The 27,773-nt window shown below is 48.2% G+C and overlaps 1 protein-coding gene across 4 annotated transcripts; it reads left to right on the forward strand.

The window, feature by feature from the left end:
- Nucleotides 1–36: 36 nt before the first annotated feature.
- cobll1b (cordon-bleu WH2 repeat protein-like 1b) lies at nt 37–27,660 on the forward strand. Of its 4 annotated transcripts, none has more exons than XM_062533988.1 (14): nt 37–291; nt 527–604; nt 14,693–14,884; nt 17,067–17,274; nt 17,535–17,760; nt 18,128–18,169; nt 18,290–18,399; nt 18,667–18,900; nt 19,169–19,328; nt 23,435–23,750; nt 23,901–23,989; nt 24,421–26,042; nt 26,783–26,938; nt 27,059–27,660. In XM_062533988.1, the coding sequence occupies exons 1-14, from the start codon at nt 251–253 to the stop codon at nt 27,128–27,130; spliced, it is 3,546 nt and encodes a 1,181-aa protein (XP_062389972.1). In that variant the 5' UTR covers nt 37–250; the 3' UTR covers nt 27,131–27,660. The 4 variants fall into 4 exon arrangements, with proteins under 4 accessions (XP_062389972.1, XP_062389973.1, XP_062389974.1 ...); XM_062533989.1 differs by having other exon boundaries at nt 38–269; XM_062533990.1 differs by lacking the exons at nt 37–291; nt 527–604 and adding an exon at nt 9,439–9,596.
- The last annotated feature ends 113 nt before the right edge of the window (nt 27,661–27,773 follow it).

A 27,773-nucleotide genomic window follows, 5' to 3' on the forward strand; every position in this document is an offset into this window, starting at 1 on the left:
GTCTGCTGTTGCCTCCTTTTTAAAGAACGAGTTGTGCGGGCGGTCGACTGAAACAGTGAACCGACTGTTGGGGAGCTAGGCGTTGGAAAAAATGTTCCAGAATTTCAAACCGCGAGAAGAAGTCGGAAATATGTAATGTATAGGCTGAGAGCCACATACAAGCTGTACCTCAGCAAAACGGTATGCCCTCGGTTGTTGGAGAGTTAAAGTGTTGTTTTGGTTCCTCAGTTTTCTTTCCAAATCAAGACTGATGACAGTAGACAACTGTGGTAAGGACCTAGGGCAGGCGTGGTAAGTGACTGACACATTAGACACACGTCTTGCTACATACTGCATATGGCTTGTGAATATTGTATTTCTCATTCTGTCGCGTTAAAAATCTTTAGCTAGATACTATGACCTCACTGACAACAGTCGTGGATGCCCCCACTCCCAGACAGTCGGAGAGGTGCGAGGAGACATCTTTCCTTCTGTAGTTTCAACTCGGTAACAGCAAATGAACTTTGTTTTGCTTTCTATATTTTAGTCGGACAGACGTTGTCAACAGAGGTATGGATGACCATGGATGTCCAGGTACTCCTCATCGTCGACCGCCATGCACAAGGTATTTACATAAACGATATTTCAGTCAGTCTTCGTACACGTTAAAACGTCAGGTCGTATAGATAGATAGACTACCATGTATCAAGTGTCTATTATGGCTAAGGAACCAATCATGATGAATTATATGGAGCACAGAAGCGACACAGTGACAACTGTCACTTTCATCCAGTTATTTTCTGTCTCTCCAGATTTGACAGATGGTTACTCCCCACCATCACTTATTTTATAAACAATTTAGTCAACCATTTCTCAGAAGGTTTAAAGATGAATATAAATGAGTCACTACAGTGCATCTGATCCTCTTGGCCCCTCTCTTTAAATGACAAAGCCCCAACTTTTCTATGATCTTCTATTTGACAGAATGCTCCGTTTTCTTTATGTGATCATGTTAATTAAGGGTAGGGCTAGAGAGTACACATGCATTTAAAAAGAAGATTACAATGTGGTGACACAACCAGAATTCTGGAGAATAGGGTGTAACTAATTCAATAGAAAATTGGAGAGTGATCAGTTGTTTAAGCTGTATCAATCAGTCACTATACAGAGGTTTAAACCTATCTTACAGGTAATGCATCCGCAAATATTTCCGCACATGTGCGGAACTCCTTTACACAGTTGGATGTCATGTGTAGTGTGGAGGTCACAGTGTGTCTCTGTGGTGGAGTAGCCAATGCCACTGCTCCCTGTGAGCCACATTGTCTAATAGAGGTTTTAAGGGGTAATTAAAGTCCTAGTTGTTTCAGACATTGCTCTGACCTCTGAACCCCACTCATTTCCTGCCTCCATAGCAGCACTGAGAAAGAGCCGTGACCACATGTGGGGGTCATGGGAAATGCAGTTGGGGGGAAAACACAAACAGAGAGCAACATGCAGAATGCACACTCTCCAGGCTCTCAGTCAGGAAATGACAGGGCTCGTACGACTGCGAGATTGCACAAGGGTTTGGATTTGAACTGAACAGTGTCTTTGTCAGCGAGCCTTTCCGCATTTTACCAAATGCCAAGTGCTAACATGGCAACATCATTACCAATTTGTACAATGATATTCTATTCATTAGTGCCAACAGAGCTTCTCATGCATGGATGAATGTCAAGTCAGAAACATCAAAGAGCGGCTGTAATTGGGATGTCTTGTCCAGGGCCAGATATTTGGTTATGGAACTCCAATCCCAGGGAAGTTAAGTGATCAACCTTAAGGTGAAGGGACAGACCCATCCCTGCCTTCGTTTTTCCCACTCAGTCTTACTGTCAAATCTGATCTCTGTAAAAGTATTATGGATTCAGAGATGATGGAAACTCCCATTCCGTAGGAGCACAGTCAGTCGCCGGGGTATGATGTCAGCTGACAGGCCTCCAGTAGTTGGAAGCGCTTGCTCTTAAAAAGTTTTTGGGAGTGAGTTTTCCACCGGCGGGTTTTCGGAGCTATTATAACGCGACTACTCAGTGTTTTTTTGGCAGGAGTGAGGAGTTGCTCCTTGCCTTATTGTGATTTTAATTAGAGGCGAGATGGAGAATTTTAAAGGCGTTACCAGAGCAGCTCTACCAAAAAAAAAAAAAACAAGAAAATGTCTGCTTTTAGCATCAAGCTATTTCATTAGGATTATCAGCGGCCGTTGTCGTGGAGCTGCCATGGCACAGTGCAGTGTGACCTTCAAATGGCGAAATGAGAGCGTTGTGTAACTCAGGCCGGTGATTTGGGGTTGTCTGGCGCTCAGGAGGAGCAGACAGCCTCAGCCTTGTCTGTGGTGTAATTACCACAGGGGAAATAAAAACATGTCCCTCCACAGCCTGTCACGTCGGCCTGGCCAGCACGTGTTTCGTATTTACGTGCGGCTTCGCTCTCACCTCACCTCACATCAGTGGGTGCCACAGCCTCCGAGAAGCTGCACCCCCACTTCCTTCATGTCCAGCAACGTTTAGAGGAGTGAGCTAGACATATAACAAATGCATAACCACTGACATAGTGACAGTGCAATTTTAAAAGCAGGACAGTAAACGTATGGCAGTCTCGTTGAGGGCCCACGACTCTGATTCTCGTAATGAAATCTCCTTTATGTCACAACAGCTGCTCCATTGTTTGACTTCACATCTGGCTTTTGCATTCTGGGCCTTGTGAGTACACTGTACGTTATATTGAGCGGTATAGCACAGGCTTGCGCTTGGACTCATCCGTGGTGTCTGTCTGAGGAGTTGAACCTAAATTATCATTGTGCGAGAGAGTCACACCCTCTATACCTTTGGCTAATGGCCCAAGATGGCAGGTTTTCCTCAAGGGGGAATGTGGAATCAGTTAAAGGCTTTGGAATCAACAGCTGTTTCCATTCTTTTTCTCTCACTCTGTCTCTTGAATCCAGTCTCTTGGTCTCTTAGTATCTCACCCTGACTTCTCTTTGTCTTCTTTTTTCTGCCTTTCGTTCTCTGTTGCTCTTTTCTCATTCTGTCTCCCTGTTAGACGCACACACACACACACACACACACACACACACACACACACACACACACACAAACACACAAATGCACACATTCACCCACCCACACACACACACACACACACACACACACACACACATTCACCCACACAAGCACACCCTCATGCACAGTACACACACCACAGCTGTGTTTTCTAATCCAGTGATGAGAGCTATGGCTTAAGGAGAACAATCTCCATGCAGAGCTCCATGAAGAGAAATAAGCACACAGACAAAACTAGCAAGCGTTTTTTAACAACTCCACCAACCCTTAATGTGGGTTGAGAAATACTGCCAAAGTAGGCCCACCACTTTATAACAGTGTTGTGTGTTGATGGCAAGGACTGTGCAGGACCGTGACTTTCTTTACCTTAGTGTGTTGTTGTTTTAGTTGCCCATTGTCAGCCAGTCCTCAGCCTAAACGGGGGATGATATACTTGTGAGGCACACACTAGATTGCCACCGAACTATTCCCAAATCCACTCCCCACCATAGCAGCAACCTTGAGGAAGGGGCAAGAGTGCCTAAATGAGGTCAGAAAGAAAACAACATTTAGTTGGAACAAAAATATCATTGAGATGGAGGACAGACGTGTATTTGCGCAGTCCGGTCGTGTCTGGAGAATACAGGGCCTTTTATGTTTTTGTGCTTTATGCCTGACAGGGCCAAAACAGCCCCGGTGGCGAGCCTCCAGGCCACAGAATAATGGATTGTCTTTGTTGCCCTTTCGGGGCCCAAGCCGATGACCGTAAAGACAAGCGAATGCTGATTGCTCAGGGTTCGTCCAAAAAGCTGAGAGTCCTCTGCCAAGGGTAATTAGTTTGGTATATCTCTGGGAGCTCCCCTTTGGCTGCTGTCCTGCTGATAATGACAAGGGGAAGATGGAGCACATTCAGTGCCCATAGGTGTGGGGTAGTGTCCTCCTTTGTCTGCTCTCTGCATAATGGAAGGGGCTGCCAGCGTGTGAGATTTCCTCTAGTCTTTCACTGACATTTTGCTAATGTGGAAACGCACCTGTAAAGTGGCAGCCTACAGGTCGGACAAGTGTGTCATTGCTTCAGTGAGGAAAAATCCTGAAAGTCATTTCCTCGCTGATTTGTTATCTTTTGTCATATCCAACTTTGGTTCACATTTGACTGTACATTTTAATGAATGTGTATTTAGACAGCCTGTTAGTTTTAAATATAACAGCAATATTGGTAATTCCAGTGAGACAAATGACCTGAGGGGCATAAGAAAACAAACTTGTGGTAACCGAGAGGGTCCACCGAGCTCATTTTCATACTTTGGTCCAAAATGAACACAGAGCAATGACCATAACTGACAGTGTTATATATTGCAGCAATAATGTAATTCCCATTGCAGAAGTGTGCACAGCATCTCGCAAAGCCACTGGAACAGTCACTTCATCATGTTGACAAGATCTAATATTTATCACAGGGGGATGATTGTTTCCAATTAGCGTTCCTTAACTCAAGTTTGTTTCCTGGACTTCCCATGTATGATCTGTGTAATCCTGTTGGGGGCTTGGTACTGCGGCCCAGATGGCAGCGCTGTGGTGGGAGGGGGAGGGATTTGTGCGTCGCACCATGTGTTAAAAGGACAGAGCAGATTCCTCCGTCAGCAGCCCTCTCTCTCTCTCTCCTGGTGGCCACCACTGACTCCACACGGCGCGCTGCGCTAACCGCTTAGCATGGCAATGGGGGGGAGGGCATGTCCATATGAAAAGTTTATTGCATTAAATAACAATTTCCTTTGTTTTCTCAACCCAAAGGACGGACTGTTAATCCGGCGTGTGTGTGTATGTGTCTTGATGTGTCTGTGTCTGTGTGTTGTGCGCATGAGTGTAGGGGTTGGTGTGTGTGGAACACTAGATGGCGCTATCACAAGTGCCAAAGTGGCACAGGGACCACTCCACTCCAACACTGTGGTCTTTGTGTGTTTGGTCTTGCATATGTTACCCGGCACTGTGTGTGGAGAAGCCCACAAAAACATATCTGACACATTTGCCACAGAGGCGAGTCCACCTCCCACCCCTGTAGTGACACAGCTACGGCTTTCATCTCACTTTAAAGACGGCTTTAAACAAGGGCCAAAATGTAACTCTGTGCCACGAGCCGAGAGCTGACGAGAAAGGCGCTCTTTCACAGCCCCAGCTCTCCGATGAGCAACCTCGGAATACATTTGCACACACAATTCTCGTTTGATTCGTTAAAATCCTATGCAGAGTCACCGGGGTTCCAGCCATTCATTTGCGTATTTGGCACAAACGCACCTAGTCGCTTCTGTGTCTGTGTGTGTGTGTGTGTGTGTGTGTGTGTGTGTGTGTTTGTGTGTGGCAGGATACGCCGTTAGCGTGTGCTGAAAGAGCCTCTTAATGAAAAGTTCAAAGGCAAGCAGAAATCAAGGGGATCGCGGTGACGTTGCATTATTAAAGTCTTGAAATTCCTGGCCATCGGGCGACCCCGCTGGAAGTAGCTGTGCATGTGATCCGCGAACAGGGGGGAAACACAGGCCGCCGAGTCTCTGGCTCATACGCCGGCCAGGACAATGTGCCATTGTCTCGCAAGAATGGATGCAGTGTAAGAGATATAATTGGGACTTAAGGGGATACACTGTTTTCTCCAGTCACTCTATGTAAATGTTGCCTCTGTGGTTAAGCTGAAGCACACATGCTTCTTGACTTTAACAAGGCGAAGCTCTCCAACATGTTTATCGTACACATCAGTTCAGTTGTTTTCTTTTTGAAATGAGTTGAAGCACTCGGAGAAGGCATGCCTGGTGTTGTCCTTATCAGGTAAGGAACATCATATTCTTGTAAACTCCTAATTGGAGTTGGTGTTTTTCCTGTGTGCTTATCTCAATGTTTGGCAGATGTTGAGACTATTCTCAGGAGGGAGAGAGAGAATTGACTCTCAGGCCTGCGCAGGCCTTGACTGGGAAGTCAAGTTCACAGTGCTGGGAACATTGTCCGTGTGTGTTTTGACCTGAGGGACGATGAGAGAGAGAGAGAGAGAGAGAGAGAGAGAGAGAGAGAGAAATGGTGGTGGAGCACATCCACGCCGCTGCGTCGCTCTCCTGCGTGGCCTCGCCAGCCCCTAGGGGTCATGCTCGGGGCGTTGGGCCATCGCACGCGGAGGTCTTAAATCTGCCCGTTGTGAGCAGACTCCCACGGCTTCTTCATTCCGCTCGGCGTGGAGCGCGGAGGAACACCTCCCCGTGTGCCGCACAGAGGCGCTTATTGTGTGCAGGCCCGTTTGTTTACGGCACACATGTGCGAGGGCATCCATACGTCTCGCTGGCCCGCCTGTGTTGTGTTCCACAGCTGTTTGTCAGAATGGGCCGATTCATATCAGCGCCATTATGTGAATGTGAGTCTGAGGCTTGTGATCTCCTCGAGATAGCGATCGAGGCACTCGGCACGGGCGCTAAAGAAAGTGCTGAGAACAAGTCGGGAGCCAGCATAGTGGTACGCTGTGGGAGAAAAAAGTGTTTTGTTTTGCCGCACATAATACGGGATATGGAGAGGAAATGGGGAGTTCACATAGCAAGCCACTGTGTTCTTTCCTTTTTTCCCTCTCTCTCTCTCTCTCTCTCTCTCTCTCTCTCTCTATCTTTCTCTATCTCTATCTCTATCTCTCTCTCTCTTTCTCTCTTTCTCTCTTTCCATCCCACACAGGCTTGAGAAGTAATGGCCTTTCCAGGCCTTCTCTAAACAGCTTATGTTTACTGTGAGTGACCTCTCTTACCAAATTACCAGCTGTGTCCCTGGTCCTGTGTTTTGTCTTTCCACAGGGATTACCCCCCACCCCCCACTCCCCACCCCACCCCACCTCACCCCAATTCCTCCAGAACTGCCACCGCCCCCTGCTGCCCCATCAACTCCAACCCTTCCCCCAGTTCAGAATCTCCACCCACATCACCCTCCAAACACAAGTCCTCTCTCCCTGTCATCTGATTGCACGCTTTCTCAATTCGAGTGCTGGTTTGTTCAGGACCGAAAATAGAAAAGCATGTTTGAACTACCTAGGGACAATTTGGACACATCCTGTAAAGTGTGTATAAAAATGCATTTTTCCTCCACTTTCCTCTTCCATTGATGTTGAATTAGTCCTGCTTTTGGCACCTTCCTGGCTGCTGCGGAAGGGAACTCTCAATGCTGCATTTAGCAAAACTGGCTGTTTGTACAAGTCGACAAGATCAACATTTAACAATCCATTCACTCTGGGCAGGGCTGCCACTTGCAGGGGAAGAAGTAGAAGAAGTGGGGGAAAAAAGTGTGTGAGCCAGTCTGTGGATCGGGTAGCTGTTTGTTCTTATTGTAAGGCGTAGGAAATTTCAGTGACTCATGGTTCACCCACATTCCAAGGTCACAACTTCCTGCTTTTTATCACAAATACTCAATGGTCCCCTAGTGAAAAAGAAAAAAAAAACAGTTTCCATTACATCAAGTCCCATTTGAAAATGTTGGCAATGTATTGTGAGGACTTTGGTAAATAAAGTGGAGAGCAGCGTATAGGTCACCTGTAAGATTGCCATTCTCTCTGATTGTGTTTGAACCAGAGTGCTTCTGCGGTGGTGAACTGAGCTTCAGAATATGAATGGAATTTCAGGTGTCTATTGTGGGTATTGTTTTCACTCATGGAGGAACTTCAACCATTGCTTTAAGCCACTGTCATGTGTGTATGTTTGTGTCGTAAAGTAAAGTTACAGTTAAACAGAGTGAATAATTGTGAAACTTAACAAAAGTTGATGGCCTTCCTGAAACAAGACTAAACAAGGCCTACAGTAAACAAAGCCAAGACAGGATAAGAAAATACATTTACATTAACAGTTAACTGCTGTACCCTCATGTGAATATTCCCTATCCTATGGTATGTGTCTCAACTGACCAACAAGTCTCCAAGAGACACTGTCCGCAGGACACAAATACCATTAGTAGCTGCTTAGGTCCTTAGCAGACCCTCCATCCATGGCAGTCTATACATCATCCCTGTGACCCCTAGCCCTAATGAGCCACAGGCTGTCCTGAGATCATGACTAACCGAGGGGAGACTTTCCCCAGCTTGTACGGACAGTACGCCCTTTTGAAAGAAACACATTGGCTCAAAAACACAGGCTGATATGAGTAGTTAAATTAAATATTTGAACATACTGTATCTATAGTGGGAGTGTTTCAGCAGAGGAATGCTGAGGATGCATGAAGCCTGAGGGGTGAGCATGAGGTTAGTCATGCTGTCCTGTAGCTGTAGCACTGGAGAGCTTTACACCTACTGTAGGTCTTCGTTGTGGTCATGAGGGATAGCAGGTTTTTTTTAAGCCTATAGTCTTGTAGATTATGCTACAGTGGCATGCTTGAAGAATCTTATTGTGTGCTGACTGTGTGGCTGTACATGGCTGCATGTCTGCGAGAAGTAAAGTGGATCACAGTGCAGCCGATAGCCAATCAGAGAGGTAGCGGCGAGTGGGCTGTAGTCTAATCAGCACTCCTGCTTGTGTCGGGCCAAAGGGATGAGTCAGTAGCACGCCAGTCACATGTCAACGCCTCGGAGATTGGAGAAGTCACATCATCTCTGACAGACAGCTCACGAGATTACAGACTATGTCAAGAAAAACAAAACACACACACCCTGTTTGCCCTGTGCCCTGTTTACCCTGTTCACACTTTTATTCAAGCACTGTCCTAAGCACGAAAGTACATGTCTGTGCTTGTGCGCTTTGGTAGAGAACTGTATGTGGAGGACGCCTATAACCAGTGCAGCCTTTTGTAAAGTGAACACCCTTCAGGTGTCTCAGCTCTGAAATGGGGTGGTGTTGACAGAGCACTATTTTGATAATGACTGAGTAAACACCGATAAAGTTGCAAAACCTGATTTAATCAGCCACAGGGGCCGGGGCAGTCCGACACACAGAGCAGGATGCAATCAGGCACTCCATACACAGAATGTAAATGGAGGGAATCAGATAAAAAGAACTGCACATGCACGTAGGTCTGGGGCTATGTCTGTTTAATCAATCTGCCCTCACATTGTTAGCTGGGAATAGAGAGGGCGTGAGTGAGTGAGAGAGAGAGAGAGAGAGAGAGGGGGGGAGAGAGAGAGAGAGAGACGTAAAGCTGATTACTGTCCAGCTTACAATTGGCCAGAGTTCACACTCAGTGGAGCCACACAGACACACCACCACCACTCTAAAGAGATTTTTTTTTTTTTTTGCCCTGTCCATTCGGACTGCTCGGACTGAGACGAGGGGCCACTGTGTGGGGCTATAAATAAGGACACAGCTTTTCTGATGTCACAGTACTGGGCGGGACCCAAAGGTAGGCTGTCCATTCTCCAGTAGTGGTTTTCTCTCCCTCACGCTCTCCCTCTCTCTCCCTCTCTCTTACTCTCTCTCTCTCTCCCTCAAACTCTCTCTCTCTCTCCCTCCCTCCCTCTCTCTCTCCCTCGTTGTGGGTTTGTATGTGAGTCCGTGTGCGTGGGATATGACTGATATTTAACAGCTGAAGTGTCAACGGGGAATCCTGGAGGTAAGTGCATAAAGATGATCACTGCTAATATGGATGTTGACAGGCTAGGGCTGTGTGAGAGTGGTTTGCCTCACCTGTGCCGTGACTTGTGTTGTGTGGACAGGTAGCATTAGAGGCAGGGAATGTTCCGCCTGTAATCCTCTGGGAAATGCTGAACTGTCCTCCAGATACCTGGTGTGCTGCACTGCACCGCATGCGGCCACCGGCATGCTTAGCCTGGCCAAGCACAACACGCCCGCTGCTTTGGTTAATGCTCGGTGATAATTGCACCCAAAGGTGTTCTCTTACAGTGCCAACGTTTTAATTTATGCTGTTCATGTCCTCTGCTGCATTTTTGTAGTTTTAGCTTCTGTTTGTCTGTGTTAATACTGGACAATAATTTTTTTGTCTTTATAATACATGGCTTTGATGGTGCAGTGATTATTTCTGGATCAAAACAATTCCTGACATTATTTTGTAGCTCTCTCCCATTCATTGTTGCTTGAGGAAAACCCCTGTATCGGTTTATTATCTTTGGCACCGCTGAATTGAAGACGGCCAACAACACTGCTTATTCCTCCGGAGCTATTTTTTGTCGTGGTGGTGGGCATTGTTGAGGCAGTCTTAAAATACTCTGGGTGTTGTCCACTTCAGAGCAGGAAGGTGTCTTAGCATATTGTTCAGTGCCTCGCACATATTTCTACCATCTCCCAGTGGGACCGTCATCAGAGGGCCCAGAGAGTGCAAGGCTTTCCCTTACAACCCTCAGCCAGTAATGGTGAAGTGTGCAAATATTTCCATTTGCCTTGTCCCTCATTTACCTTCAATTATCCACCTGCATATGTTTAAAATCTCCGGGCCGTCAGCCTGCTCTGGGACCCTCATCTGAAGTCCTTCCCTACGTTATGGTTGTGGAATGCCTTGGAAGCACGCAGAGCAACTGTCTTTCAGTGAAAGTCACATACCAGTAGTAGTAATGTGTGTCGGAATTCCAGGAATTCGAATGGACCTTGTGGCTCAATTCGATCAGCTTGCTCAATGCGTTTTTTCCTTCTTTCCTTGAGGCATTGTGTCCAGACGTTGACCGAGGACTCCACGTTGGTCTGGTGGCCCTTGCAGGATTTTAATTAAGTGCTTGCCGTCTTAAGCCAGCTATGTGCTTTGTCATGAAATGATGGAAAAGGCCTGTAAACGTGATTGACGTGCCTACTACTCCCCCTAAACGATGGCGGTCTTGTAACAACAGCTGCGCAACAGTAGGAGTCAAACTCTGCCCGTGTTCGTCAGGCTTTTATTAAACTTGCTCTGTGGTGGGTTTAATAACGTCGGAACCGCCTTGAGACATGCTGAATGTCTTAATATCCACAGTGTTGTGACATGTCCACAATGGAGCCTTTGGCCCCAGAGATGTGTAGATAGATCTGTCCTGTTTATCAGTTTTACCCAATCCAATAGGAATGTGTCCATTTGGTCGGCCTAAGTGGGATAACGTGATTGAACATCGCAGAGTTTTAACGTCTTAATCTGCCTTAAGGCTGGACTCTAGCAGGGGTTAACTGAGCTAGTGTGTCTCAGTCTTCATCAAGGGAGATGAGGGGGCTTGGAGAGAGGAGGAGATCAACTTAAGGGTTCCGTCCGTGGACTGCCAAATCGGTTATCTGGAAATAGGGCCCCCATGCTTGTCTTCGACTGTGGCTTTTACTGATGTACCTCTTAATCCTACTTAGATTTGTGTGACAGCATTATGCAGACAGCAGTGTTAGAGACAGTCATTTCCCCCTGCTATTTGACGCAGCCATCTCAAGACGCGGCACGCACACGCACACACACACGGAAACTAGCTCTGCTGCGCCACGGTCTCATCTGGGTCGTTTTAGCGCTGGATTGCGGAGCGGCGCGAGCGCCAGCAGCTCCAGCTGGCAGTGGGACCGTGCATGCTGGCTTTGCCAGGTGTTTCCACACTGGAGAGAGGGTGTGGTCACGCCGCAACATCTGTTCCCATATCACTCACATTCGACAAACTTCTGTTGTGTTGAGTTACAATTTGTTGTTGTGGAGAGAAGGGTCCAGAAACTAAAGTGCATATTATTCGGATCTGTCGGGGCCTTGGCAGCGTGCAGTGGTAACTACTGGAATTCGAATTGGCCGCTATGGGTGCCAGTTGATGAGTTCAGTGTCTTCAGTGAAGTGTGCAGTGTTTGAAAAGCGTTGGTGTGCTGTGATTTGTTCCAAAAGGGAGCTGGAAAGCTGTAAACTTACAGCAAAATGTGAGATCATCTCAAATGGATTAAACCCACTTCCCTTTGCCATGCGATTGTCTCAGTGGAGCATATGCTGTGTTTGGACAATGGCTGACTGGGCCTGAGCCAGTCAAATATCCCAGTGGCATTGACATCTAGTTTGTGTGACTTTTGCATTTGTTTGCTTAAGTACATGTGTGTGTGTGTGTGTGTGTGTGTGTGTGTGTGTGTGTGTGTGTGTGAGTGTGTGTGTGTGTGTGTGTGTGTGTGTGTGTGTGTCATTCAGCAGCAGCCGTGTGACAGACACACACTGGATAAGCACAGGGGCAGCGCAGGCCCAGTGTACACGGCCCCTTTTGTCCATGTCGCTCAGTCACATGCAAACAGATGCGTCTGGATACGAAGGCCAGGCAGGGGGGAAAACACTCAGACCCCCCCCCCCCACACACACACACACACACACACACACTCACACTTTCACACACAAGGTTATTGAATAAACCAAACAATGTGTGCTGTTGTGGGTGGGTGGCTGGGTGGTGTTTGGCCAGCGCGCGAGCGTGGTGGGGCCTGCTGAAGGTCTTTGACAGGTGGATGAACATGCTGCTGGGGCGAGCGCTCCATGTGTTGTGCTGGAGTGCAGCTCTCCTCCCCCTCGCATTCCCCTGGCAGACCACAGCCAGCGCTCCCTCTGCGCAGCACATCTAGGAGAAACTATCTCTGGTATCGAGAGGGTAACAAGAGGTAAGAAAGGAAGTCAGTGGAACTGTGTGAGCCGCGTTGCCTGTTTTGGTGTAGTAGTAACGTGTAGCCGTGCTAGCTCACGTGGGAGCTGTTTGTTGAGCGGCGGTGCAAAGTCATCGGGTGAACTTGTGGAAACCTTGAAATGTAGACTTTGTGATTGAGTGGACTGGAGAGTGTGTTGTTTTGCATGTGAGTGGGTTTGCATGCGTGTGTGGAGGAGCATGTGTGTGTTTGTGTGTGCCTGTGTGTGTGTGTACAGTATATGTGTGTGTGTGAATGTGTGTGTGTGTGTGTGTGTGTGTGTGTGTCTGTGTTAGATGAGAACACTTGCAAAAACATTACAGCTGCTCATCCATTCTGTACCTTCTAATCAGTTTGGAATGTTTCTGTGTGCCTTGGTGCACTGCTACAAAGAACCTCTTGCTATTGCGCAAACATTTGAAAACGAGTGTTTTGCTCAGCTTTATTCCTTTGTAATTACCCGCGATCCCAAATCATCTTCAGATACAGACCGCAAACTCTTTTTGTCACTCGAACATTTGTTTTTTATCTCTTTTGTGGTTACATTTCCTGACACAAGCCGCAAATCCTGTGAAAAGGGGCCAGGCAAGTTGCCCGTCACTGAAAGTCATCTCATATCAGCCCTTTTCAAGGTCATGTGTCAGATGGTCTTTCCTTTCGAGATACACCTAAGTGTTTGTTCTGGCTCTCCACGTGGACATGTGTAGACGGACTAAAAAGCTTGTTAATCAGGGGCGGTGGAAAAGAGCTTTTCTCCAGACTGGAGAGTTTCCCTGCCGTTCCCATCCCAGTAGAGGAATATTTAGTCTGAAAGGATTGGCCGCTGTCTTCCTGACTTTACCTCTCTGCATGAGGTCTACTTAGATTAATCTTGTGTTAATTAGTATAAAATGTGATCTGGCCCAATTTGCAGATTTGCCAGGTTTCTCCGCAGACATATGGACCCCTGAGATTTGATAAGATTCATTTGCACGCAACACAATCCTTAGACAAAGTATTATGTAATTGCAGAGATTATGCAAAATGTAGCATGTGTGGTGTGGTGGTGTGGTGTGGTGGTGGTGGTGGTGGTGGTGGTGGTGGTGTGTGTGTGTGTGTGCAGTATGTGTACGAGGTCAGGGTTTTGGTTGCTTAAGATGACCTGGCTTGGTGTTGAACTCCTCTGATATGACTTAATAGGGCCCATGTTCTCAACACTGACTATAACCCTTGTTCTCAACGTTGACTGTGTGACAGTTTTACTGCTTTTGCAAACAGTTCTAGATATCTGTTAGACATTCACTTTTTTGACCTTACGACAAGCATCCACATGGTGTTGGTGCCAGTCCCTTGTCTGAGACTGATTATTGTCTATTTATTGAAGTGGTGTAGCTGCAGTAAGAATCTTGAGTATTGTTCTTAATTTGGTAAAATTCACTTTGGATTAAAGTGTCTGTTAAATGAATAAGTGTGGACGTGTTGAACAGAAAACCGATGATTCTCTTCCTCTCGTGTAATCCGTCCTGTCAGAAGGACCTCTCTCCTTCTTCCCTGTGGTTTTTTCTCCCGTCTAGCTCTGTGAATACATCACTTCAGTTGCCTGTCTTGTGACCCGTGTGTAAAGCAGGGCCAAGCACTCTCATTTAAAGACGCGTTTTAACTTGAGGAGAAAGGATTCCTTTCATTCAATTTCATGCAGAGTTATCCCCAATCAGGCTGATTTCCACTATTGCTATAACATTTCAGTCTGAATTATGTCAAAGATCTATGGCCAGGGGTCACCTCTGGTCATCAGCGGAACTTTAGGAGGGTGATTTACGGTCTTGTTAGAGGGCAGGAAGTATACACTTACCAGGCCAGCCACAGGAACCTCACACTGCTTTCCCATAAACTTACTTTCTTATAAACTAACAAACTACTTGTTCTTAAACGTAGCTCTTTCTGCCATGCCTACAGGGTTAGTACCAGTGGGCTTGAACCCAACTTTGACTGTTTCTTTCTATATCTCTTGTAATGTAATCGTGATATCATGATGTCTTGTACGTGTACGTGAGTGGACGGTTGTAGTGGACTGCAGTACCAGCGTGCGTATCCTAAACCCCTGCCCCTTGTCACCCTCTGTCCCCCCTGCAGGAGATCGTCTAAGAGCAAAGCCCCCCCGCCTCCGCAGGCCGTGAAAGACCTTGATGGTCCGCCGCTCTCCCCCACGGCACTTGGCTACCAGCGCGCGGCCATGGAGCAGCAGGACAGCCCCCTGGAGCGGGACCTGACCCTGGTGGTGGTGCTGCCCGAGGGGGAGGAGAAGACCACCGTGGTCCACGGCAGGTGAGAGCCCCACAGTAGCGTCCAGTCCTGTCCTCTCTGGAGAGCAAGAGCATTGTTATGCTATAGCTCTGGGAAACAGGCTGAGTTATAATATACTGTATGGAGGACCACAGGTGTCACTGACAAAAATAATAAAAGATTTAATTAATTTGCTGAAAATGGTAATAAAAAGTGATGATGAAAACAACTTGTAAATGACAAATTAATCCATCAATAAATGCTTCTAATTTAAAAAGGGATTATGACTTTTTCAGTGACACCTGTGTTCCTCCATAAAATGATAGGCGAGGCCCGGGGGGGAAACAACAGAACAGAATCGGAAGTTTGTGTTACTGCAGGTCTGTGCAGCTTCACATACAGCTTGCCTATACAGGTACATCAGATGAGAGCCCCACTCCTCTCCTGTGTCCATAGACCGCTGCTGTGCAGAAGCCATGTTAAGATGCTGAGAGAGGCCGAGAGTGACGAAAAGGCTTCACTGTCATTTAGCAACGATGCTATCAGCAGACTCACTCCAGAGCTGTGAAAGCTTTCGAGTAAGAGAAAGTGAGGGCTGAGAGAGGTTAGCGGTGATGGTGGAACTGTCCTCGTTGTTTCTGTAGAGATTCTGGACATATGTCCTGCTGCTGCTGGGGTATGTGGCATGTGTGTGTGTGTGTATCTTCTGAAACATGACGTGTAGAGCCTGGGGATTTTCCGCGATACTGCATTTCCAGATGTGCAGACCTGTGAGGAAATGGTTCACATATTTCCCAGTCATCGCTGCTGCATCTCTCGCAGCTTTCTGAACACGGGACCCCAATGCTGGTTTCTTCTGTGTCACCTCAACAGCTGTAATATGCCTGCTGGCTGGAAGGACCTGCATCTCAAGCAACTGTCAAGGCTTTGCAGTGAAAAAAATGTTAGCTAGAAGGAGTACTACTGATGTGTAAATCCCCATGTATTTGGCCCCATACCATATAAGGCAATGTTGCTAATAATATAGGAGAAACGTTTGGAGTGGGTGACCCCCGCATGAAAGCTCTCTTCAAACACGCCTCGCACGTTCCATTAATGAAACGTTTCATTTTTTAGACTAAGTGCTGCTCTTTGCCCTTCCAGGCCTATTATTGAAACCAAGTTCAATATGAAGGGATTAAGGATTGCATTCTTCACCTTCTTTTTTCCTCAACCCAAATTTCGTTCCAAGAGAGCTCTGTTGCCTTATTTCTCTCTCTCTCTCTCTCTCTCTCCCTCTTTCACTCTCTTTCTTTCTGTCTCTCCAAGAGTGAGTACAGTGAACTCATTATGATCAGGATTAAACTGTTGGCATGATATTTCAGAGGCCCTCTCAAAGCCCAGGAGCGCAGGCTCTCAGCTGGGCAGCATTGTGCAGCAGGAGGGCTGTTGCTAAAGCACTCTGCCTCCCTCCTCAAAGGTTACACAGGAATGGAGCAGAGTGCAGGAAGGACGTTCTCCTCCACTACCGTTCACCTAAAGTGATCTTGCAGCTCTTGAGAAGAAACCCAATGCATTTTTTTTTTTAAAGAGTTTGATGTTCAAAAGCAGAGCATGACGTCCAGGGACCATTTTCTATAATCACATTATTTGTAACAAATAAGATGTTTTAGATTCAGCGAATTTGAGTTAATTTGACCTCGTATTCCATCACAAACTGTGCCATGGCAATTTTAGACGGGCCTTACGTAACTAGACATTTTTTTCCACTTTAAATGATCAGAAGAGGTCAGTTCACATGACTTTGTCTCTGGCGTTACCAAGCATTCCTACTGAGTGCTGACACACAACAAAAAGGACACTTGGGTTGCCCCTCAGTCAGCCAAGCCTTGAATCGAAGCTTTCTTTTCTCTCTGTGGCAGTGCGTCATCTGGCTGCTTCCTCAGGCACAGAGACACTGTATACTCCACTGCATATCCATCAGGTAAACAGCAGCCCTCCAGAGAGATGCCATGCCAGACTTTCCACTGTGGTCGTTTTTATTCCCCAGTAAATTACCCAGGGGCCATTGCACACGGTGGGCTCCGTCTTTGCCACTGAGCGTCCTTTTTTACTGTGACTGTTCCTGGCGGCTGCTCAAAAAGTACTGAAAGCACATGGTCGCGGAGCGTTGCATCGTTTTCCCATCCTTTGCCGTACAGTTTTCCAACATTGTGTTTTTTTTATTTCCTTTTGCATTTTACAGCAAACCCATGATGGACTTGTTAGTGACGCTTTGTGCAAAGTACCACCTGAACCCATCTGGACACACCATCGAGCTGGTCTCCACAAACCGGAACCACATCAAGTTCAAGCCCAACGCTTTGATAGGAGCCCTGGAGGCCGAGAAGATCCTGCTCAAGCCCAAGGGGATGGAGGAGAAGAACAAGAGGGTCGGGCCTCAGAAGCCGGAGGTAACGTACATCTCAGACATCCATCTGTGTGTGTGTGTGTGGGGGGGGGGGTGTCACGGGAGAGGAGCTGCTCTCCGAACCTGATATTTCTCATTTCTGCCAGATCCAGAGCGAGTTGGGTATGACTGTGGTAATTGTGCGCGTTGGTAATGTGTGATCCACATGTGTGTTTGGAGCGGTAGAGCGCAGTAGCTCAAAGTGCTTTGCAGCACTCCAGTGGGCCGTTCTGGCGTGAGCATGCTCCCTCTCCTCTTGTGCAGGCAACCGTCCGCGTGGTCATAAACTACAAGAAGACGCAGAAGACCATTCTCCGAGTCAGCCCCAAGGTCCCACTCAACGATCTCCTGCCAGCCATTTGTGAGAAATGTGAATTTGACACGGCGACGACCATCCTGCTGAGAAACGTGCAGTCGGACGAGCCACTGGACCTGACCCACTCCCTCAACGACTTCGGCATCCGGGAAGTTTATGCAAGAGACACAAAAGGTAACAAATCAAAAGCGCAGGAGAAATCCTCAACTCAGCGTTTGCATTTCTCCACAGATCCTTCTGGTTTATTGATGTTAAAATAGAGCCAGACCTTTGAGACAAGCGTGCATAATGCAGACGTCGCATAGGAGAGAGTTATGGACGGAGTCAATGGAAAATTTGCTTCTAAAATAAGTTGCAGGCCCAAAGGACCCCCTGCATTCTCTTTCCCTCACACTTGAATGCAAAATGTCAAATAGTATTCTGTGTGTTTAAGTGGTGTGAGTATTAGGTTCATGTGAGTTTATGAGTTGATACACATTTTAGCTGTCATACCTTCAAACGTGTCTAATGAATCAGATCTCGTTAATTGTTTTGCTAACAGCAATGAGCCCAACAGAACTGCCTCCATCACCCACTCATTCAGGTGAATGAACTTCCTCCTCACTTTGTTGTCCTTCAATGAGTGACTTCACATCATGAGTCACGCTACCCTGCTGCCTAACGCACACTCAACTGATCCATCTTTGTAATGTGCCTCCCACAGACACACTTTGTCTGTCGGTCAGGAAGGACAAGAGTCAGAAGGAGCGAGAGAACAAGGAGAATAAAGGCCTGTTCAGCATGTTCAGGAGGAGCCGAAAGAAGTCTGATCAGGTGTGTAGTCCGCTCATTCCATCGGCCGCGCGCCCCGGCTAGGCGAGCTCTGCGGAAAGCCACAGGCATGCATGTGTTTGTTTGTTTTGCTGTTTGCTCTTTAAACTTTGGCATGGCAGTCAAATACTTGCTCTCAGTTGGCCCTGCGACATGTTTGTCTTCTTTGTGGCGCGTTTGCTTGCTGGCTGGGCGGGGGGTTGGTTTGGGGTGGGGGGGGGGGGGAGGGCTAATGCAGGCTTACCATTGGCTGTTTACCTCTCTGTCCAGCCAATGACGGCGAGCGCCCCGGCGTCCCCCATCCTGAGGAAGCCGAGGCCGGTCAGTATGTGTGCCCTCCCGTCGCACACGTCCAGCTACAGCTCCAACACCATGCCGTCGGACGGGCCAAAGAAGCGACGAGCGCCCTTGCCCCCCGCCATGATGTCATCGGATGCCACCGCTGACCAGGGGGCAGATCCGGAGGCCAAGCCCCAGTCTCCCACACAGACAGATGGACATCAGGTAAGTGCTGAGGCCAGACAGAGAACTCTTTCACCAAAGGAGGCGGTTGTCGTCTGCAGGATTTCAGCATAAATGTCGCTAGCTGTTGTGTATTATTAGTCCTGCCATTCCTTAGCATCATTCAATAAAAGAAGTTACTGATAGTGGGCTACAGACAACTTCCAGACTTTAGAAGTAATTACATAGAAAAATGTTTGCTCCGTGTTTTCCTGATACATGTTTCTGTTTCATGTTTCTTTCACTCTTCCCTCCGTTCGCTGTTGCTTAGGACCATCCCGCCGTGAGTCGAGTATCCTCCTCCGAGTCGTCGCTGAAGAGGACCAAGCGGAAGGCGCCTCCTCCACCCACCCCCTCCTCCACCACCACCTCCACCCCCGCCCCGAGCCCATCTCCCCCCGAGGAGGCTCCAGCAGAGAGGAGTCTGACAGGTACTACCACGGCCCCCGTACACACAGCAGGCTCCCACAGCAGCGCGTGGCTCTCTGCCCCGGCCCAAGGCCTAAATGTTGCAGGGCTCCTCCAGTGAGATCCGCAGTGTGAAGCTTGGCAGAGATAAGAGCAGCTGCACTTTGTTCTGGAGCTCGGAAACCAAATGGATGTGGTCAGAGAATGCGAATGCTTAGTGTTTGTGGGGCCCCGTGTCTGTGTGTGCACCCAATTCTTTGCACCTTGTGCCTCCTAGTGGCCATCGTGTGACATTGCAGTTGTCAGGAGAGGCTTAGCTGCATTTTCAATTGATATTGATTCTTTTTTCCCCTTCCCTCTTTAAAGTGCACAAACTACTGAAAAGCCATCTTGTTTGCTTTCAGGTTCCAGGTAAAAAGCGTTTTATTCCCCCTGAAGTTAGAGTTTAGATTGGCAACCGCAATAATGATGCAAACATTGGAATCAGTATGCTGCATATTTCACCTGTGACCAAAGCTTTCCTTACAGAGTCCAGCTGGCTCCGGTAATTAGTATGGTGTCATCGTTTTTAATGTTAGATTTGATTGTTTGCAGCTGCATTTTATTTACAAAAAAAGAGAAACAAACAAGGAAATCAGTAACAGCTGTTGATCTCCATCCAGGAGTGTGTGTGTGTGTGTGTGAATTAAACACAACGATCTCATGAAAGTGCTGCAATTATTGAAATTAGTTGAACAGAGGAGATTGCATTTTGGACATAATGCACCGGCCAATAAACCATTGTGTGATTTGATTGCAGACGCACACTGGTGGTTACCCAGCACTCGACTGTTCTCCGCGAGAGTTTGACTGGAAAAGTCCCCAAATTGGACATTTCAGTCTGTGTTTAGTCTGCCCGAAATAAGGCTTTGGTAAATCGTTTGTTCCTCGTCTCCAAACGCCTTTGGCGGTAGAGTACGATTTTATTAAAAGTGCAGGCCTCTTCCATTCCCAGATGTGTGGTCATGAGGGTGGATTATCACATAGACTTCACTGGGGCAGTATAAAATGTGTATATATCTTTACTGCTACATATTTTCTACTTGGTGAGGAGGAAATTAAGCCAATATTTAATTACACAAACAACATCCAGAGTTGCAGATCTTACTTTTATTGCAAATATTTTCTGTCATAAAAGTGTCTTAAAATTCTACAGTGCCTTATCATAAACAAAATATTGAGATATTTTGTAGCCAACTGTTGTGCCTTAAGTCCATAAAAAACTCTTTCATAAGTCTTTCCATCCTCTCTCTCTCTTTCTCTCTTTCTTTCTCTTCATCTCTCTTTCATGGTTGATATTAAGCTCTTCCTCTCGTCCCCCTTGCAGACTGCGAGTCCTCTGAGGAGGGGGTGTGAGAGTCCGAGTGAGCGTCTTCCTGTCTTCTCTGCCGTGCTGTTCTTCTCTCCTCCTGATGCCCTCTTCCTCCTGTGGTGGCCTCCTCTTCCTCCTTCTCCCTCTCCCTGCACTCCTGCTAACGTTCACCTGCTGTGGTGATGCAGCTCTGTCTCATTAACTTGTTTTCGTTTCTATACTAACATTGTTTATTTTCTGGTAATGGGACACTTTGTTTCTGTTTTGTGTACTGTACATTTTCATGTAACTCATCTTTTCAGTCCTGTAATCTTTCTCTCTTGATGTGCTGTTTTTTATTTGTTTGTTTTTTGTTTGCTTGAGCACGCACTGTTATCAAGACTAGTGGGACGGTCAGTAGTGAACATGTGCACTAATGCTAGTGGAAAGGACATAACACACACTAACTCACTCACAATAAGACGTTTCATCCTGTCATTTCCCTTCATTCTGCTCACATTTCTCTATTTATTCTCTACTGGGTTCCCTGATGCTCACTTCACGGCTGTATTGCAATACTACTGTACCTTACTGCAACACAACGTGTTATGGGTTAGAGTAGACTTGGGGCCATTCTACATAAGGAAAGAGATCATCCATTTGTAAAGGTCTCTAGGCTTGCGAGTGTAAAACAATCTTATACACTCCAATATGGCTGGATAAACCCAACCACGAAATGCAGAGCAAAGCTCCCCCTCTTAGGTCATTTATTAGATACATTCCAGTCAGTGCCACAGCTGGGCCCAAACCCCTTAAAAATGAAAACAGGAAGTTTACTGAAAGATTTGTTTGAATTATTTTAAGAGCACTTACTGAAACGCCAAGGAAGTAGTGTGGATGGGAGCCTTCATCTATCCAGTATTTGTTTTACATTGTCCCCGTTGACATTTTTGGCTAATTTGTGATGTCAACGGCTTTGTTTTGTATAATATGTCAAGAGTTATGTGTTCTTTATCTTGAGTTCTAACATTCCCTTAGAAAGAACTTCCTGTGGCTTTATATACCACCATCTTTGACTTTAAAGGCCTGCAGGACTTTTTAAAGGCTATCTGGGCAGCTTTTTTCAACTCTGTGAATGTAAGTGTGCCTTTTCCTGGGAAGAAAACCCAACAAAAACTTCCATTGTGGCCCTGACATGTTTTACTTTTGGAAAAATGTTTGTGAATAAGCGAAGGCAAGGGACCCCAGGAGTGCTCATAAAATCCATTGTTGTCCTTAGATGTGATAGCGTGTTTCTCTGCAAAAAAGGAAGAATCTGGCCCTTTGTGAGGCATAAGTGCGTCCTAATCAGATATTTTAATCTGCAGACAGACACTCCCAGTCGTTCCCATCCACACAGACTCAGGCCTCCGGAGACTCAGTGTGGATCCGTCCCGCTGTTTTGTTTCTTAAGAATTTGTTGTTTTTTTCTTTCTTTCTCTCTCTCTCTCTCTCTCTCGCTCTCGCTCTCTCTCCAGATGATTCTACAACTCACTTCTTTTCTGTTCCTGTTGCTTGTATTAAGTTTCTGTTCTCCAGTTACTTGTGTTTTTTTCCCTCCATGGTTGTGTACAGTATGTGTCTGTGTGTGTGTGTGTGTGTGTGTGTGTGTGTGTGTGTGTGTATGTGTGTGAACTGAGAAGTCTTTAGCTTTGTGCTGCTTGAGTCACTAGTTGTTATTTTGTTCCTAATGGATAGCAAGTTTCACAAGTAAAAAGGGATGGGTAGGGGGGTGTTCATTATTTGAGTTGTTTCACTTACAGTAAGTCAACGCTCTCAGATCTTAGTGTGGGGAGAAAGAGAGAAAAAAAACTCACTACATAAATAAATAAATAAATACATTAAAAAAAACTCTTCTGGTAAAAGTTTTGACTTCTCTCTCTCTCTCTCTCTGCTTCTCTCTCTCCCTCTCTCTCTCTCTCCCTCCCTCTGATTGCTCACATCTTCCCGCTCGCCCCCTGCCTCCCCCGCTGACTTCACATAATTGACTTCACAGAGCGGAGATCAGGCCCAGATTCCCCGCGTCTCTCTCAATCTCCCCGACGTCCTGGCGCGCCGCAGCCGAGCTGGAGATCACAGGCGCAGCTCGCAGCCTCTGTGTAACCAGACTTTTTACGGGGCCTGCGCTCTTCTCTCTCTCTCTCTCAGCTCTGCTCTCCTCTCCTCCTCGCCGCTCTCTTCCTCCCTCCCTCCCTCTCTCTCTCTCTCTCACTCCGCCGCTTTCGCTATTCCTCTGTGACAGCCCCTTGAAGTGCTGAATGAGGAGCTTGAGAGAGAGAGAGAGAGAGAGAGAAAGAGAGAGAGAGAAAGAGAGAGGATGGGTGGAGCTGGGGAGGCGAGAGATGCAAGACGTCTTAATTAAGTGCGATTCACTCGGTCTGGAGAGCGGCGCTATCACTGGGATAGAGTTCTCACTGGCCTCACCCCTGAAATGAATATTGAAAACGCAAAGGAAGCACCCTGTTGAGCTATTATGTAATAGGTGCATGCAGAACACTGATGCAATGGGCTTTTCTTATTTGAAAAACTTCACCCGGGCTGACCACAGTTGTCTCTTAAGTATTGTTTCATTCTTTATTTGGCTTTGATTTATTTTCCCTCATTCATTATCTCCTATTCATTCTCTAACACTTGCTCCCATTCAGTCAAGTTGTGTTTTGTGCTCCAGAAATGTAATTATATTATATTCAATTTGAATTTAATTGGGTGTTGGTGGTGCCTGCCATTTATGGTTGGTCTGTTTCTCCCACGACGCTTCAGGAATTCCATTGCAGGCCCCTCTGGAGGAGATCCGGGAGCAGGAGGAGTCCCTGGCGCCCACTCCCGCCGAGGAGGAGTCGGCCGAGTCTGCGGCGCCTCGGGAAGACGACTCGGGGTCCCCTCCGCTCCAGTCCTCCAGCGCACTGGGCCACACCCAGGAAGACGACAGCAGCCTCAACCTGTCCGCCGACATCTCCATGGACTTCGAGCCAGGGGAGGCGTCCTCGCCGACCCACGACTCCGACATGCTGAGCCTCTCGGCGTGCGAGGAGGACACGGGGGAAGATCAGTCGTGTGATCTGTCCTCACATGGCAAGTACGAACGCTCGCTCGTGGAAAAAATAAACAAAAACGTTGTGTCGTTGTCACAAGCCATTCCATTTACAGCGCTTGGTGTTGCAAGTTTGTTTTTATTTGCCTTTGGGTTTCCTCTCCCAAGTTTTTTCATGTTTTCTACCTCTGACAGACTAGCTGGTAGCTTGATGAGCAGCGAGGAGCACGCCACTCAGACGCTAAGCACAGAAGCACAGGATGCCACCAAGGGTGAAGATGAGGGTACATTTGACATTTTGTCTTGCTCTGATGTCAGTGAATGACATGGAACTCCTACAGCCTTCCTGGTTACTTGAGCATAAAGACTGTTAGGGGGTGTCAGGCTTTCTCACATCTTACTCTTCACATGGCAAACCGTAGGCTTGCAATATTTGGATTAATATTTGAGGGCGGGAAGCATAAATAACTATAAATGGTGTGATATAGGAAGTTAAAATGTGTATAATGCAGTTTGATATTCCTGTGCATATGCCAACAGAGTGTACTGTAGTCTAGGCCATTAAAATGTCTGTTGTTAGCCTGCACTGGTATGAGATGAGAAGGGAAGAGCATTAAAGTAACGGCTAGATTAGTAGTCACAGTCACACTCAATACAAAGTACAGAAAAAAAGCGGCCCAGCTTTACAGTCCCTGGTGGTGTTTTGTGTCTGCAGACAGTGTTGTGGAGGCAGCAGTGGAGAGCAGTGAGCAGGCTGCCTCGTCTGCTCAGGAAGCCACAGTGCCTGACCACATTCCTGGAGGCGCTGCAGACCCAAGGCGCTCACCTGGGGCCACTGGATCTCCGCAACCCCCACCTGAAAGCCCGCAGCCCCGGGCGGCGGAGGAGCCCTCACTGGACACGGCGGGCAGCAGAGCGGCCAGCTCTCTGGAGGAACACGCGCAGGCCGAGGCAGTGAGCGGCGCGTCCTCCCCGACCAACGCTCCCGCCGGGGCCACCTCCAAACCCCAGCCCCGGCCAACGGCTACGCCACCGCCGTCACCTCAGCTTAAGGCGGACACATCTACTGAGGAACTCACCAGTCCGGAGGCTGTCTCCCCCGTCGCTGATCCCCCCACGCCTAGCCCTCCCCACACCCCAGCCCCCGCTCCTGCCCCCGCTCCTGCCCCCGCTCCTGCCCCGGTGCCCTCCGCCGCCCAGGGGGGCCCTGTCGCCGAGTCTCCCGTCACCAAGCCCAAGCCAAAACCCTCCAACGAGGTGACCCGCGACTACATCCCCAAGGTGGGCATGACCACCTACACCATCGTGCCTCAGAAGTCGCTGGAGAAGCTGCGCTACTTCGAGGTGGAGCTGACACTGGAGGCGCCGCCGCCACCCGCCACCCTCGAGGGCGAGGTCGTAGACGACGACGCGGTGAAGACTCACGATGAGTCGGCGACCGCAGCGCAGACGGCAGACGCTCCCCCCGCCGCCCCCGGAGCTGAGCCGGCACTCAGGAATGGGGCCGAGCCGAGCGACTCACCCGCCGCAGCAGCCCCCTCGCAGGCGTCTGTGTCGGCGTCCCTCCCCGCCGGGGAGCCCGGGAGCGCCGGCCGCCAAGCCGAGGAGCCGGAGCAGGCTGTTCCGACGGAGGCGGCGGGGGAGGTCAAGGAAAAGAAAGTTCCACCCGCAACTAAGCCCAAACCTGCCTCTTTCCGCTTGCCACAGCACAAAAGAACACCTGGGTATTATGTAACCTCGGCAGCGGTGAAGAGCGCTGGGGGCGGCCACAAGGAGGCTGCTGCTGCTACTGCTGCTGCTGCAGGGGGCCAGCCCAGGGAGCCCAGCCCTCAGGTCGGAGACGAGGCCGCAGTGGAGCGAGTGGACCGAGTGGAGGAGGTGGTGGAGGAGGAGGAGGAGCAGGAGGAGGAGGGCAGGTTGTTCCCTCCACCGCCGCCACTGGAGCCTGCTGTAGAGGTGGAGCTGGAGGGGCAAACCCTAGCAAGTGCCCCAGCAGAGCCAGCCCAGAAACCAGCAGCCACCAGCCCCAGCCCCAGCCCCAGTCCTAGTCCTAGTCCTAGCCCCAGCAGTGGATACCCTGATGCCATCCTGACCAGGCAGGCCAGCCTGCCTGCTAAGCCCCCCTCCCCTGGGCTCAGCCTGGAGAAGCTGCGCAGCTTTGCGGCACCCAAGCCCTACTCCCCGACCTCGCAATCCCGCTTCGCCCAGGCCGTGTCCTCGGCGGTCAAGAGGTCCCAAGGCCCCGCGGCCGGCGGGCAGACCGCACGCAAAGTGCCCCTCTCCCCCCTGGCCGACCACAGTCCTATAAGACAGACGACAGAGCCCTTGAAAAACACGGTAGGTAGCTGTCACACTCACATACACATAAACTAAGTCAGTGTTCAGGCACATGGATAATATGTAGCTTGTGAGCGAGATACAACTGTTCTATGATAGTCATAAAATATATTTGAGTGCTGTGCCCGCTATTAAAAAGAAGGCAAAAAGGCATACTTCCTGTGTGAGCTCTTCCTATGCTGCATAGGTCAGTTGGGTTCATCCGCAGACCTGTGAACAACGCTATCGCAGCCATCAGTGCTAATGTACACAGTATAGGGTGACCTCCCTGTAGACTTAGAATACATTTCCAATCAAAAGCCTATTGTGGAACTCCGGTATTGTGTGGGCATGGCTAGCTGGGGGGGCTTTGTGTGACAATCACGGCTATAGGTTTCACATTCTGAGACTGCTGGCCTTAGGCAATGAGTGGGTCGTAAACCTGTATGGCAGGGGTCATGTCATGGCGGTCCTCGCAAAGCCAGAGGGAACGCTTTATGACTCTGTGTTTGAATGGAATACACGTGTGACTGGCTTCTCCTTTTCTGCCAGGCCTGCTGTATCTATGCCACCAAGGCCTGCTGCGCCAAGCCTAACAATGTCGCTGTTCAAACACAGATGTGTGTTCTGTGCATTGCAGTATCTCCTTTCTATAATCTCTCCCATATTGAAAGGCAAAAAAAATCCTGCTTCTTTTAACTAGTGTGTGTGTGTGTGTGTGTGTGTGTGTGTGTGTGTGTGTGTACCTGTGGTGTACAAAGGTGACAGACAATGGAGAGCGAGACGACAAATGTCCAGGTGCACAGGGAGCAGAGGGGGCTGTGACCGGTGAGGCCGCAGGACCCAGGGACACCCAGGGCCAGGAGTCGGCCACGCGGGACCACAGCCATGGCAACGGAGCGCCCGACACACTCCCCGTGAGTAGCGCCGTTGCGGCGGCAGCCACTTAATGCATGATTTATAGGCATCCTACTGGCACATGAAAGCACAATTGAAAGAGGGCATAAACAGCGTTGCCATCTCTTATTCCTTTTCAGGTGTCAGGAGTTCCTCCCTCAACGACGCTGCTGCAGAGTTCAGGCGAGATGCAGGCGGCACACGAGGAGTAGACGGGGGTGGGCTCGGGAGGGTGACAGAAGGAGGGGACCGTGGAGGTGGGGGAGGGTGGCTGTCACACGGTTGGCACACCCCAGTGGCGTCCTGTTGAGTCTTTGGTTCCTGATGTTGAGAGATTTGCTTTCTTTTCACTTTGGACAAGTTTGTTTGACTTTTAAACAGCTAAATACATAATTTCTCAGTAATTGTGCAACAAGTTGGTGCGTATGTAAGCTTGAAAACAGACAACTTTTGAGGGTTCCTATGAATATTGAATTCTGTATGTGTAAACGTTGGAAAAAGGTTTTCTATTTTATTAGGTGTTTTTGCCTTTTAAATTATTAGTCATAAAATAAAGATGTAATTATATACCAATGTGAAAAATGGTACTTCTCAAAATGTGTCCCTCAGTCCATTTTTTACTTGTCTGGTTAACTAAGCTGTGCCCTGAAGACACTGGTATAATCTATATTGCTCGGGATTTGAAACTGCTGTAAGATCTTAAGTTGTTATTCTTCTGTATATTAAATCATATGAAAAAGTGTATTGCATTGTGTTTTTCATTCTTACATCAACTTGCACAACCAGGCAACTATTAACACCTCAAACATTTTTTGAAGTCTCTCACAATAACATGTTTACCACTGGCTTGAAATC

Source organism: Sardina pilchardus, chromosome 4 (assembly GCF_963854185.1).
Source record: "Sardina pilchardus chromosome 4, fSarPil1.1, whole genome shotgun sequence".
NCBI classification, from domain to species: Eukaryota; Metazoa; Chordata; class Actinopteri; order Clupeiformes; family Clupeidae; genus Sardina; species Sardina pilchardus.

Excerpts from the sequence above, each read along its gene's own strand:
- cobll1b (XM_062533987.1), top strand. The coding sequence starts at position 12,438 with ATGTGTTGTGCTGGAGTGCAGCTCTCCTCCCCCTCGCATTCCCCTGGC. Across the intron at positions 17,761-18,127 it reads TTATGCAAGAGACACAAAAG|CAATGAGCCCAACAGAACTG; the intron begins GTAACAAATCAA and ends TTTTGCTAACAG. Across the intron at positions 23,990-24,420 it reads CACCAAGGGTGAAGATGAGG|ACAGTGTTGTGGAGGCAGCA; the intron begins GTACATTTGACA and ends TTGTGTCTGCAG.